This window comes from Neovison vison, chromosome 1 (assembly GCF_020171115.1).
Source record: "Neovison vison isolate M4711 chromosome 1, ASM_NN_V1, whole genome shotgun sequence".
NCBI lineage: Eukaryota > Metazoa > Chordata > Mammalia > Carnivora > Mustelidae > Neogale > Neogale vison.
Window position 1 is genome coordinate 233825118 of NC_058091.1, and position 13660 is coordinate 233838777.

The 13660-nt window shown below is 44.2% G+C and overlaps 1 protein-coding gene across 6 annotated transcripts in view; it reads right to left on the reverse strand.

Annotated features, from left to right (window-relative positions):
- The window catches only part of SH3RF2 (SH3 domain containing ring finger 2), a 136589-nt gene that overhangs the window by 38563 nt on the left and 84366 nt on the right, over positions 1–13660 (reverse strand). For 5 of the 6 annotated variants that reach the window (XM_044225121.1, XM_044225129.1, XM_044225103.1 and 2 more), the window contains exons 6-7: positions 2023–2114; positions 580–750 (exon numbers count right to left, since the gene is read on the reverse strand). In XM_044225121.1, the coding sequence (XP_044081056.1) occupies positions 580–750; positions 2023–2114 (263 nt within the window). The remainder of the gene's footprint in view (positions 1–579; positions 751–2022; positions 2115–13660) is intronic. The other variant, XM_044225135.1, reaches the window with a different exon arrangement.

Genomic DNA, 13660 nt, shown 5'->3' on the forward strand with positions numbered 1-13660 from the left:
AAGCAGAAGTGTCAGGTGTGCCGGAGAACAGAAAAGGTTGGGAAGACCGTGAGGGACTCAGACCTCTAGGGTAACCCGCCTGTGGCCTGGGGTGTGGATGGACAGGTGGTGGACTGAGTCACAGAAACTTGCCTACTGGCCTAGTGTCCGAGGAAGTTTCCCGAGATGCTCTGAGGGTCTTCTGATGGTTGCAGGTTCCCATTATTCGATTAGATGTGAGTATCAAGGGGTGGGATGTGAATAGGATTTGGGGGGTTTATACAGTAGAAAACCTGAAATCCCGTTCTGGAGCTTAACTATGTCTATTGCTTTCCTCATCTGGAAAATACTATCTACCTTATGAGAAGGACTCTTGGGCACAGGCAATGAGGTAAATGTTGAAAAAGTGCTTGTAAAATGCGAAGAGCTATAAAAAAGATAACTTGTTATTATTAAAGAAAATAAAGTGTTAGGGGGTTACTAGAGCTACTTCTTGGCCCATACTCTGAAGGAGCACTGAGTCCTTCATTGATGCAACCCACAGATGACTCCTGGCCTTGGTGACCCGACCTCTGTTGCCTGAGAACAGAAGGGACACACCTGAAAATGGGGATGACATAGTTGTTGGGGAAGATGCCGACCCTGCCAGTGACCAAGGAGACGCCCCTGAGCCAGCCGTCCGGGTACTTGCCCAGGACCCTGATGCCTTCTCCCTTCTGCAGGTCCAGCTCGTCCGGGCCATGGGCTGAGTAGGAGTGCAGGGCTACAAACCTGGGGAGACAGGGAACTGGTGAAGAAGGCAAGCGTGCCTGGTAGAGGGACATGGAACCAGGAGAGGGCAAAGGGAAACGGAACCTCAGGGACCCCGTCCCCTGAATCAGCGATAACAAACTTCTTCTTCAGGATGGAAGTGTGATAGGGAAGCAGCCATGGAGGGGCCCACATCCCTGCCCTCCCTGACTCCCGCGTCCTCCACAGAGTGCCACATGGCTGGGAATCACTAAGCTAGGCTACTGAAGCATTTTGACTATGGGGAGGCTGGCCTAAGAAAGAGACGGGAGTTGGTGACCAGCAATTAGTGGCAGAGCCGGGTCTCAAACCTAGAAGTGACAGCTCTGCTCAGGGTGCTTTTTCATACAGCTCAGAGATACCCTCCAAGAAAATGTCTGTAGCCACAAATTAAGGGAAAGGAGAGGGCACAAGCCTCTCTGATCCACTCCCTCTCCTAAGAGTGAGAACATGTTTGACCCCCAGGAATGGCCCAAGGAGCTAGCTTAATGTAGGCAGGGACATGGATGGACACTGGGAATTAGAAGGTAGGAGGTAATTTTGTTTGTGAGCACACAGTGGAATCCTGGCTGCACGGTGGGCTGGAGGGGAAAGGGCTTAGGATATTGCAAGATGTCCCCGGGACAGAGCAGTGACTTTCACTCTAGCGTCTGCACAGGAGCCAGGCAGCTAAATAACACCTAGGTATGAGTCGGGAGGTGAAGACACTAGCGAGGCTGTGAAAGTGAGATTATCTGCCGAGTAAAAGCATTAAAAAGAAGCCACGTTGGCTTGCCAGATTCAGGTTACTAGAGTATGGCCTCAGGCTGGACATCAAGAATTCCTTCTATACTCCAAGGGGTATGAGACACTGGAAAGTTTTATCAAAGGTGCTGGGGGCGTGTTCTCATCCGCAAGGCTATCCCCCTCTAAAATGCTGTATTTTCCGCTGATCCTAAAGCAGTATCTAATTATGACCCAACATTCTGAATCTAAAGGAAGTCCCTAGAAATTGCTCACTATCCAACCTCCCAGCAGTGTTTTCGTGTATACGCTTCTGGTATCTTTCTACTCTTATAAAATAATGAGCTAGGGAGACGGAGTTTGCCAGTTTGGGTTTTTCAACATTATTTCCACTGAAGGATATGAAGGACGGGGAGCTCTTGTCTCTCTGAATGGGCTGGTTTGGGAGTGGCGATGCTTGGCGGCACGGGGATGGCCAAGAGGACGCCTCCGGCCAGGACCTGGAGGTGAAGGGCTGAGCTTGTTACTCACATGTTTGCTGGGAGGTGTTGCTGGGAGCCAGGCACACTGACGATGGCCGTGGAATGTCCCAGGGAGGCAGGTACAGGGTGGTAAGCGCTGACCTACATAGACAGAAAAGGCAGTCAAGCAGAACCGGTGAATGCCACAAGCCAGGCCCACAGCAGAGCTGCTGCCGAAAGGCCTGACACAGCTGAAAACCAAGAGCCATGCCCAGTGCCACCCAGTACGCATCTTCGCTGTGGTTTGGGGCTGTGGGCAGAGCGGGGTGGGGCTAGACTGGTTTATGGCCTGCTGGGCTGGCCTGCCGGGGCTGCTTTCCAAAAGACGGCTTAGATACGGCAGCAGATGAAGACTCATCCAATTTCCAGCCAATGGGGCACTGCCAGGCTCCTTGACCTCCCCCGCCCCATCCCACCCCCAGTCTTCCCACCCCCTCCCAGTACACTCAGCCGCTCTATGGAAACATACTCTCAGAAGACATGATGGTTGCTAATGAGAACATAACTCTGACCAGGCACTTTTAAGTGCTTTCCAAGTACCAGCTAATTTAATCCTTACTAAGGGTACTATTATCATCCCTAATTTTGGATGAGAAAGTCAGGGAAAGATCACCCAATTACTAAGAAATCAAATTTTACTCCAAGGTAATTTAGGTCCTGAGCCCACACTCTTACTAGTGCTAGTATTAACTCACACACAGACACACCAGTTTATCCAGTGACTTACGGAGGGTGAATCTGAATAGAGTTCACTTTGCCAGGATGAAAGAGGGAGCGACAGTGCTAGACACACCCAGAAACTACCCTCTTGGCACCCTGCCTGTGTGACCTATGTCCTTGCTTGCTTCCTTCTTGGCACCTCTCACAGAGGTAACTGCCCCCGCTCCCAGACTGTAAGTTCCACGAGGGCAGGGACTCGATCTTGTTCATCCTGGTCTTTTCTATGTGTTCAGTACGTACTTGTAGTTAAAATACAACTAAATGATTAAGAAGGTATTCCTACTCAGTAGACCAAGGACTGATGTAATCTCAACCATCTCTATGTCACCCAGAGTAAATACATTCAGTCTACCTTTGGTTAGCCCCCCTGAGGGTAACTACAGTATGTGTGCCTTTTTGGGACCATGCTTTTCAGGTACAACTCTTGTTTGTTTATGTGTGTTTGGGCAAGAAGGAAAGCATTATTGAGTGCACGTGTCTCTGGTTCTGCGTGGATGTTTGTTCACAACCCATGACAACTGTACGCACTTGCGCGACAGCACTAGTCTGTTGTGTGTCTGACTGCATTCACACATGTGAGTCTGAGGGTGGATATGCATGTGTACTGTGTGTGCCTATACCTGTGACTGTAAATGTCTGTGTGGGAGTCTATGTGTATGTGCATGAGCTCCAGAGGTATGCACCAGTATGCATGACTTGGTAGTTTTATGTGTATCCTTTGTTGACGATTGTCTAAATATATGTGTGCTATGTATGTATGTTTGACAGTTTGAGGATACGGTTATAGGATGAGAAAAACATTTCAGTCAGATAAGAACAAGGGTTGGAGAGGAAGGAATGTAATACAGTGTTACTCCTTTGGAAAACAGTCCGGTGGTTCCTCAAATGATTAAACAGAATTAGCATTAGACCCAGCAAGTCCACGCCTAGTACATACCCAGGAGACATGAAACTGTACCACATAAAAACGTATACACTGATGTTTAGAGCAGCATCGCTCACAATAGCCAAAAGGTGGAAATAACCCAAATGTCCATCGACCCATGAGTGGATGTGGTGTATGCACGATGGGATATTACTCAGCCATAAAAGGAATGAAGTATTGATACATGTTAGAACATGGATAAATCGCAAAAACTTTATGCTAAGGGAAAAAATCCAGATACCAAAGATCATATTATATAATTCTACTTACATAAAATATCTAGCATAGACAAAATCTGTAGAGACAGAGAGTAGATGCGGGTTGGGGACAAGAAGGCTTATGGGAGTGGTAGTTAATGAGTACACAGTTTCTTCCGGAGGTGATGAACTGTTGTAAAGTTGTGGTGATGGTTGTACATATCCATGAATATATTAAAAAACACTAAATTGTGCACTTTAAAATGGGTGAATTGTACGGCAGGTGAAGTATATCTAAGTAAACTCTTAAAAAAAAATTCCATAGTTACTCCTATCCAGCGCTAATACTGTGTAAAGTGCTCTGAGCTTTGCAATCAAATACTGTCACACCAGTTCTCTTAAACAGAGAAGACAAGTTGCCAGCTTTGGGCTAGGCTGCTCCTTCCCTGTGACAAGGCAAGATAAATCCCTGCTGGGCTTGGGAGATGTGCCAAGGGAGAGCCTTGTTATGCGAACAATTAATCTTATGTTCTTGGAGATGGCTGGACCACTGATTAATAAGCAGGATGCACTTCACTTCACACCCATGACTTTCAAGTGTTGTGTTTGAGTAAAAAGCCCTTCTCTCTGTAAACATGATTAATCATTTAGGGAGGAGGAAGATGCCAGAATGCAAAGCCATCCCTCCATGACTTTTTACTTCCCTAAGTCTTCATCTGCGGTGGGGGTGGGGGGGGAGAGGTTCTTCCTTTTTGGAACTCTAAACCTAGGCAGGACTGAGATCAGCGGGCTTGTGATGGAATGCTTTCTGATATGGAATGGGAACTGAGGCCAGATTCTTAGGTTTTGAGGTGTCCTGGCGGAGAAGGGAGAGCATGTGAGGACAAGGAGGAAAGAGGCAAAGGAGAAGGGAGGGAAGGGGAGATCATGGACAACTCTGGGGGCAGGGGTGTGTTTCTCAAGAACTGGGACAGGGACCCAGTGGGAGAAAGAAGTAGAGCCAGAAGGCTAGAGAAGGAAGGAAGAAAGAAGAAAAGGCAGATGAAAAAATATCAGAAAAACTCTTACAACCCATTAAGGCAGCAAACAACCCAATCTAAAAATGTGTAAAGACGCCACAAAAGAAGATATATGGAGTAGCCAAGAAGGACTTGAAAAGATGCTCAACATCAGCAATTATGAGGAAAATGTGAGGTAAAATTACCACGAGATACCAGTATACACCTATGAGAATGTCTAGAATTAAAAAGACTGACTATGGGACACCTGGGTGGCTCAGTTGGTTAAGCAGCTGCCTTCGGCTCAGGTCATGATCCCGGCATCCTGGGATCGAGTCCCACACGGACTCCTTGCTCGGCGGGGAGCCTGCTTCTCCCTCTGCCTCTGCCTGCCATTCTGTCTGCCTGTGCTCGCTCTCTCTGTCTCTCCCTGACAAATAAATAAATAAAATCTTTTAAAAAATAAATAAAAAGACTGACTATACCAAGTGTTGGTGAGAATGTGGAGCAGCTTTAACTCATATACTGCTGGTGGGAATGTAAAATGGCGCCACCGCATTGGAAAACAAGTTGGCCATTTGTTATAAAGTTAAATATACACTTATCATACTACTCAGCAATCCTACTCACAAGTAGTTATCAAAGTAAAATGAAAACCTATGTCTGTACAAAGATTTGTACTTAAATATTCTCAGTGACTTTATTCATTTTAGCCCCAGACTGGAAACAACCCAATGCTAATCAACTGGTAAAAGAACGAACTGTGTTACAATCACAATGGAATATTCCTGGGCCACGCATGCAATGGCGTGGGTAAATCTTAATATCATCTTAAGTAAAAGAGGCAGGACACATAAGACTACATATGACATTCTTAAGAATGCCCAAATTCTGGTCACAGAAAATGGAGCGCTGCCAGAGGTCAGAGGTGAGGGGAGAGGACTGACTGCAAAGGGAAACGAGAAAACTTTCTGGGGTGATCAAACTGTTTTGTATTTTGATTTTGGTAATCATCACATGCCTTTATACCTTTGCCAAAAGTCACTGAACTGTATCCTTAAAATAGTTGAACTTTATTGTATGTGAATATAGCTCGATAAAGCTGATAAAACATAAGACAAATATTATCTAGTTGGCAGGAAAATCCAAGCAGCCTGAGCTTGATCCAGCCTAAGCCCTGGGGCTGGTCAGAGGAGGGGACAGGGGTGCTCAGCTTATTGATGAACAGCTAGCAAGTGACCCTCATGGCAGAGGGCCACCTGACTAGGAGAGAAATCAAGAATGGAAACCTAGGGATCAGACACAATCTCAATAAGGCCCAAAGAAAAATGAATGAATGAATGAATGAATGAACAAATGAACGAATGAACAAATGAAGTGACAGGAAAAGACAGCAACATAAAAACGGAGAAGAGAGAAACTGGCTAGGAAGGAGGACAGAGAGAATAAGACAGAAATGAAGGTCCTACCAGGTAAATCATGACAACCAGGCAGATGACCAACTTCTGAGGAGGCAAGTGTGTCCCTGTCACAAGACTGAGTGACCAGGCTGCTGTGGGGTGGTTGCCTGGGGTCAGTTGTGACCTCAGGTCCCTATGCCACAGGGGACCTGAGGCCGGATGTGAGGTCTTCCAGCAACTGGGGCTTCCTGGCATAGCGTTTGTGGGCTTGAGCAGGGTCAGACAGACGGCGCATATTTGAGGGTGGGGTGGATATTTCTGCTACAATCTAAAAACATTTTTTTCCTTTTTTTGAAGGAAATGACTCATTTAGAAGAAGCCTTTATCAGTAGCAGAAGAATGCATAGCTGTGTGTTTCTGGGCTTTTCTGGGTCTTGAGGTGTTACATGAGGGAGGAAGCAGGCACAGAGTCCGGCGCAGAGTTCCTGCAACATACTGTGGGCCCGGTGTCTGTACCAGCGGCCACACAAGGTGCGCACAACGTGGCTCCATCTCAGGAGTCTGGAGCGCAGGTCTAGCTTAGTATTCAGGCGTGTGATTCTAGCATTTGCCAGGGTTTGTGATTGGGGCAAGTGACACAATTCTGTGGGTCATCCATGTTCTCATCTGTAAAATGGGAGCAATAATGGCAGTTGTCTCAGAGTTGTTATGAGGATTAACAAAAGTAATCCATATAAATTATTGAGCACACTGTAAGAGCTCAATAAATGCCACTTATTTCAATCAGGAAGGAGATTAGCTGCTGTGGGGGTGGGGATCGGATGGGTGGAGCATTGATCTCCTTTTATGCGACAGCTTTGCGGGACCCAGGCATGTGGTGGGGGTATGGGAAGAAGCAACCCCATTCTTCTGGAGGAGAATGTCCCCAACTCTCCAAAATGTCTGTTTGCCATCCTCCTCCAGCCCACACTTTGGTGCTCAGCTATTTCCTGTAGGGCTCACGCCTTTGGGTAACTTAGTGGGCATGAGGTGACTGTCTTTCTCAAGAGCAGGAACTACTCTGGAGCCCGTTGTATCCTGCATCTCTGTATGCCTAGGAGATAACAAGGGTTTCAAACCCACAGAATTCACTCAGGGTTAGGAGAAGGCTGCATTTTAGAGACAGAAAATTAGGTATTATATGACAGTGTCTGTACCCACCACTATGGATAATCTGGAGTCGACTATCCAACTTTATAATAAAGTTAAAAACTCATTCCCTTGTATAGATTAAAAGAGTCTTAAGAGCTGCATTCAGCAATTGCAATGTGTGGACCCCATTTGGTCCTAGTACTGAGGTTAATGCAACAAACAAGGCAGAGAAATCCATAATTATATGAGCATGAGGTGTGCTGGGGTGGGGTGGGGTTCAAGGAGGTCTGGGTGCTGCCAGGAGAACCTTGCTTTGAGCTCCAAGAGGTATCTCACTCTCATGCTGTGAAATTCCAGTGCTAACTTCTACACCATCCTCATGGTCGTTCTCCCCATTTGTACCAATGAGGAAACGGAGATAAGAAGTTTACATGATTCTGTGGTCAGATCGGTGGTCAGGTGGACACTGGAAGCAAGAACCCCAGAGTCAGAGCCCTTTCTGTAGGACACCAATGTTAACACTTTTTTTTTTTTTAAGATTTATTTATGTAGTTGAGAGAGAGAGAGAGAGAGACAGAGAGACAGACCATGAGTGGGAGGGAGAGAAAATCTCAAGCAGACTCTGTACATAGTGTGGAGCCCAAGGTGGGGCTTGCTCTCATGACCCTGAGATCATGACCTGAGCTGAAACCAAGAGTCGGACACTTCACCAACTGCGCCACTCAGGTGCCCCGACACTTACCATTTCTGTATTTCAATATGGCTAAAGGTGTCCTATGCAGGTGGTAGGAAAAAACCATCCTGCCATAATCAGCGTTCTGTTTATATGCTCACAGATAGGTTACGATCATGATGACTACCATCCGGTCCAGTGCCGCATGTAATATGGAACAGATCTGAAGGCTGGCAGAATAGTGTTATTTTTTATTTTTCCTCTTCCTTCTCTGGCAGAACCAAGGTCCCAACAGAATCAGGGCCCCTTCTGCCAGACTGCTCTTCCTTTCCATCTCAGTCTCTGTCAGAGCCAGCTCAGCCTGATGAGCAAGGAGTGGGCTCCCAGTGCTGTTTATTTGTCCTGTGAGTAAAAATACTGTCTGAGAAAGAGAACTCATTTATGACTTGGCAGCAGGTCCCTTTAGGTGTACCTAAAACAAAACAAAACAAAACAAAAAACCACAACAAACCCAACTTCTCAAGTACAGATAGGTCAGCAAAGTACCTGTGAAGACTACTGAGTTTATGTCTCCTAGGTAGTCATCAAAGCCTCGAATATTCCCTGTGATCTGGCTCCTGCTTCACCTTCCTACGTTCCCCCTCACTTCCTCACCTCCTTCAGCCTTGGGTCTTTTCTCAGCTCTCTGAGCAGGTCACACTCACTTTCTGCCTCCCCTGATCTTTGCAGACCCCCCAGCCTCAATCTCTGCTCTGCTATTTTCCTTTGTTAGGGAAATTTTAAATGATAAATATATTCTGCATACAAAGAAGTATATATAATTTTATGTATCACTGAAAGAATAATAAAACACACACCTGTATACAGACCATCCAGCGTAAGAGACAATAAAAATAGAAACTGAATACTGTACTGAGAGGCCTCCTGCATATTCCTCCATAATCAGATGCCTGTCCCCCGCCCCCCATAACTACAGTGCTGAAATGGGTGTTCATCATTCCAGGGCTTTTCTACGTCATTTTACCACTGCAGCGTATGTCCCTAAACAACATGTTGTTTGAATTTGCCTGTTTTTGAACATGGTATGAATGGGATTCACGCTGAGCATATTCTGAGAGTTGCACCTTTGGCTCAATACTACGTGTTTTTCACTGCCCGTGTGTATTTCACTGCATGCGTATACCAGCATTTAGCCATCCTATCATTTATGTGTCATTTGGGTGATTTTCAGTTTGCAGCTGTTATGAACGAAGTTGTTATGAACAATCTTGTATATTTCCCTTGTGCCCCGCCCCCCGCGCAAGAGCTCCTCCACAATACAAACCGACAAGTAGAATTGATGGGCCATAGGGCACGAGCCTGCTCAGTTTTATTAGGTAATAACAAATTGTTTCCCAGTGTGGCTGTAACAATTTACACTTCCACCAGCAGCTAATGGCAATTCCTGCTACCCCATAATCTCGCCAGCATGTGGTAATGCCCAGCTTTTTAATACCTGCCTATGGTGGGTGTGAAATGGTACCTCATTGTGGTTTCAAATTAATTTCTCTAAGTACTAATGAGCTTGAGTTTCTTTTCAGATGTGTATGGGCCATTCTTGAGTCTTGTATGAAATGCCTGTTCATGCTCTTTGTCTATTTTTTCTCCTCAAGTTATTTATCATTTTCTTAAGTTATGGAGTTCTAGTATTTTGGACACGAATCCTTTGTAACTTGCATGTTTACAGTGTCTTAGGGTAAACTGAAGTTCTTATTTTTAACATAGTCAAATTTGTAACATGTTCCCTTGTGGATTATACTTTTAAAAAATCTGGAATATGATTTTTTAATCCCAAGGTCATAAAGATGTACTTCTCTATAATCTTCTAAAAGTTTTATAGTTTTGCCTTTCATATTTAAGTCTTTAATCCACCTGGAATTGATTTTTGACAGGGGAGAAATCCAATTTCATCTTTTTCCACATGGATACCCAATTACCCCAATGCCATACTTCATCCTTCCCTTCTCATCTGCAAAGCCTGCTCTGCCATAAATCAAGTCTCCATGCTATGTCTATTTCTAGGCTCTCCGGTATGTTCCATTGGTTTAATAGAATGCCTATGCTAAATCCATGCCACCTTAATAACTATACCTTTGAAATAAAATTTGATATCTGATAGGGTAGGTCCTCACCTCAACCAAATTCCATCTTCTTCTCTATAAGTATCTTGGCTATTGTCTTTTCTTCCATTACAATTTTAGAATCACCTTTTGAGTTCCAAACAAATAATGTACTGGGATTTGAATTTATAAAATCAGAGGGGAATTGTGTTTAAGATTATTGAATCTTCCTATTCAAGAGCATGGCAAAAGTCTTCATTTATTTTAGGTGTAATGTCTTTCATTAAAGTATTACAAATTGTTTCCAAAAAGGACTTGCATGTCTTTTGTTGGATTTATTCCTAGACATCTAAAAAATTTAGTTGCTTCTATAAATGGTATCTTTTTTTTTTTTTTTTAATGAAGAGTCTATTTACTTATTTGAGAGAGAGATAGGGAGAGGGAGGAGCAGAGGGAGAGTTCGGACAAGTGGACTCCTCACTGAGCATGGAGCCTGACAAATGGCTTAGTCCCACCACCATGAGATCATGACCGGAGCAGATCAAGAGTTGGATGCTTAACCGACTGAGCCACCCAAGCACCCCTATAAATGGTATCTTTTTAAGAAAATATTTTCTATTTGTTTTCTTTTTAGAGTACAGATGTAATTAACTTTCTTGTATTGATTTGTTACCAGGACTGTTGCTAAAGTCCTATTTATTCCTGATATACTTTTTTCAGATTCTTCTGACTTTTCTGTTTAGACAATAATATCATCCATAATGGCAGTTACATTTCTTCCTTTCACATATTAATGTTTTACTTCTTTCTCTTGCCTTACTATACTGGACAGGTACTCTGGGAGGGACAGTGTTGAGCAGAAACATACTAAGCATTCATTCTGTTCTTTTTCCTAAGCTTAAGAAGAATGCCTTTAACACTGAACCATTAGGTATGATGTTTGTTGTAGATTTTTATAAATTCCATTTATCCTCTTAAGAAAGTTCCCTTTTATTCCTAGTTTGCTAAAAAAAAATTTTTTTAAGATTTTATTTATTTATTTATTTATTTGACAGCGATCACAAGTAGGCAGAGAGGCAGGCAGAGAGAGAGGGGAGCAGGCTCCCCGCAGAGCAGAGAACCCTATGTGGGGCTCAATCCCAGGACCCTGGGATCATGACCCAAGAAGAAGGCAGAGACTTAACCTGCTGAGCCACCCAGGAGCCCTCTAGTTTGCTAAAATTTTAAAAAAATATATGTATAGTGAATGGATATAGAATTTTTTCAAACTTTTTTTTCTATAGGTATAGAAAAAGGTCACATGGTTTTTCTCCTTTAATCTGTTAATGTGATAAATCACATTAATTAATTTTGGAAGGTTAAACCAACCTTTCAGTCTTGGGAAAAACCTATATTGATCATGATGTATCCTATTTTCATATGTTCCTGGGTTTGGTTTGCTAATATGCATCTATGTTTAAAAGTGAGGTACAGTTCAGATTTTCCTTTCTTACATTGTTTTCTGGTTTTGATATTAAGGATATCTTAGCTCATGAAATGAGTTGGGGGATTTCTTCTTTTTTTCCTTTCTTGGAAGAGTTTGCAAAGGGTGAAAGAATTCACCTGTAAACCTGTCAGGATCTGGGTTTTCTTTGTGGGAAGATTTTTTTATTTATGAGAGAGAGAGAGAGAGTTCGCACAAGGATGGAGGGACAGAGAGGGAGACAGAGAGAGAGAATCTTAAGCAGACTCAATGCTGAGCATGGAGCCCAACGTGGGGCTGGATCTCAGCACCCTGAGATCATGACCTGACCTGAAACTAAGATTCAGATGCTTAACCAACTGGGCCACCCCAGTGCCCCTCTTTGTGAGAAGATTTAAAATTTTTTTAATGGTTACAATATTATTGTAAAGGGTTGCCAACAGCTGTTTACCAGATGTAAAGTGTTTTCATTAATCCTGTTTGCTAAAGACACATTCCTGATTAATTTATTTACTTGATTGCTTCTGTTGGGGAGAAATGATGATGCTTGGAATATCTGCATAGAAGCATGGAAATCCCAGCCAACATGGATGCCATAATGTCAGTTCAAGCCCTTAAGTCTCCAGAGTCTGACTCCCTTAGTTTGGAAGAGCTGTATGAGACAGTTACTGGATTTCTGTAACTCCATGAGACTCTACGCAGCCACGGCTAACAGGATGAACTTGCGGGCTGTTTGAAGTGAGTTTGAATTTTGGCATTGTGACCTACTGGCTGTGTGAAGCTTAGATTTAATTCGTCTGAGTCATAGTTTCCTTATCTCTAAAAGGGGGCAGCAGTCAGTCATGGCTACCTCCTAGAATTCTTATGAGAATTCAATCAAAACATGCATGCAAAGTACTTCGCACAATGTCTGGTACCCAGTAAACCTACTGTCGTAACTATGATGAGATGGGAGACATACAGGACAGATTTATGACAAGAGGATGGCAACAAGCCTTTCTCTCGGGACTGGATTTAAGAAGGAAATATTCATTCTCCAGGATACAAGGGGCCCCCCACAAGAGTGCAGATTCCTTTTGAGGAAGACTCAGTAATGGGAGACTGACCGTGTGTGTGGGACGGTCACTCAGGAGTCTCTTTCCTGACACTGGATTATGCTAATCTCATGCATCCTAAGGCTTCTAGAGAAGCGTAAGGGCTAGCACTCTCTGTAGCTGTGCTCTGCATTGGCTTCTTGGGACAAAGATGAAAATGCAACCGTGCCTCAAACTACAGACAAAAATCCTCTTCTTTAACCCAGGTCCCTTGGTTAGGCACAGTAACCCTGGCCCCATCACTCCCCCTTCATTTTCTTCCTCATGCTTTCCTGAGCCTAGCAGCCTGCTGCCTTGTAGGCGAGTTTTATTTATTTATTAATTTATTTATTTTTAATTTTTTTTTTTATTGATTTATTTGACAGAGAGAGATCACAAGCAGGCAGAGAGGCAGGCAGAGAGAGAGAGGAGGAAGCAGGCTCCCTGCTGAGCAGAGAGCCCGATGCGGGACTCGACCCCAGGATCCTGGGATCATGACCTGAGCCGAAGACAGCGGCTTAACCCACTGAGCCACCCAGGTGCCCAATTTATTTATTTTTAAAGATTCTATTTATTTATTTGAGAGAGACAGTGACAGAGATAGGATAGCAGAGAGGGAGAGAGCACAAGGGGAAGCAGAGGGAGAAGCAGGCTCCTCCTGAGCAGAGAGCCTGATGTGGGGCTCGAACCTAGGACCCTGAGATCATGACCCAAGCTGAAGGTAGATGCTTAACCCACTGAGCCACCCAGGCGCCCTGCAGGCAGGTTTTCACACCAAAGCAGAATCTGATGGGGTGCATACTATTAGGGCTTGTTTAAAGGCCAGGGTTTATCCAAACCTTAATTATAACCCTTGCCCTCCTTGTCGTAACAGTCCACTTGGGAAGTAACTGCATGGCAATAATTATAATTAAATCCTCTCACTGGGCTTTATTAAGGGCCATAAAAATGTTAACAAGTAAAGTTCCTC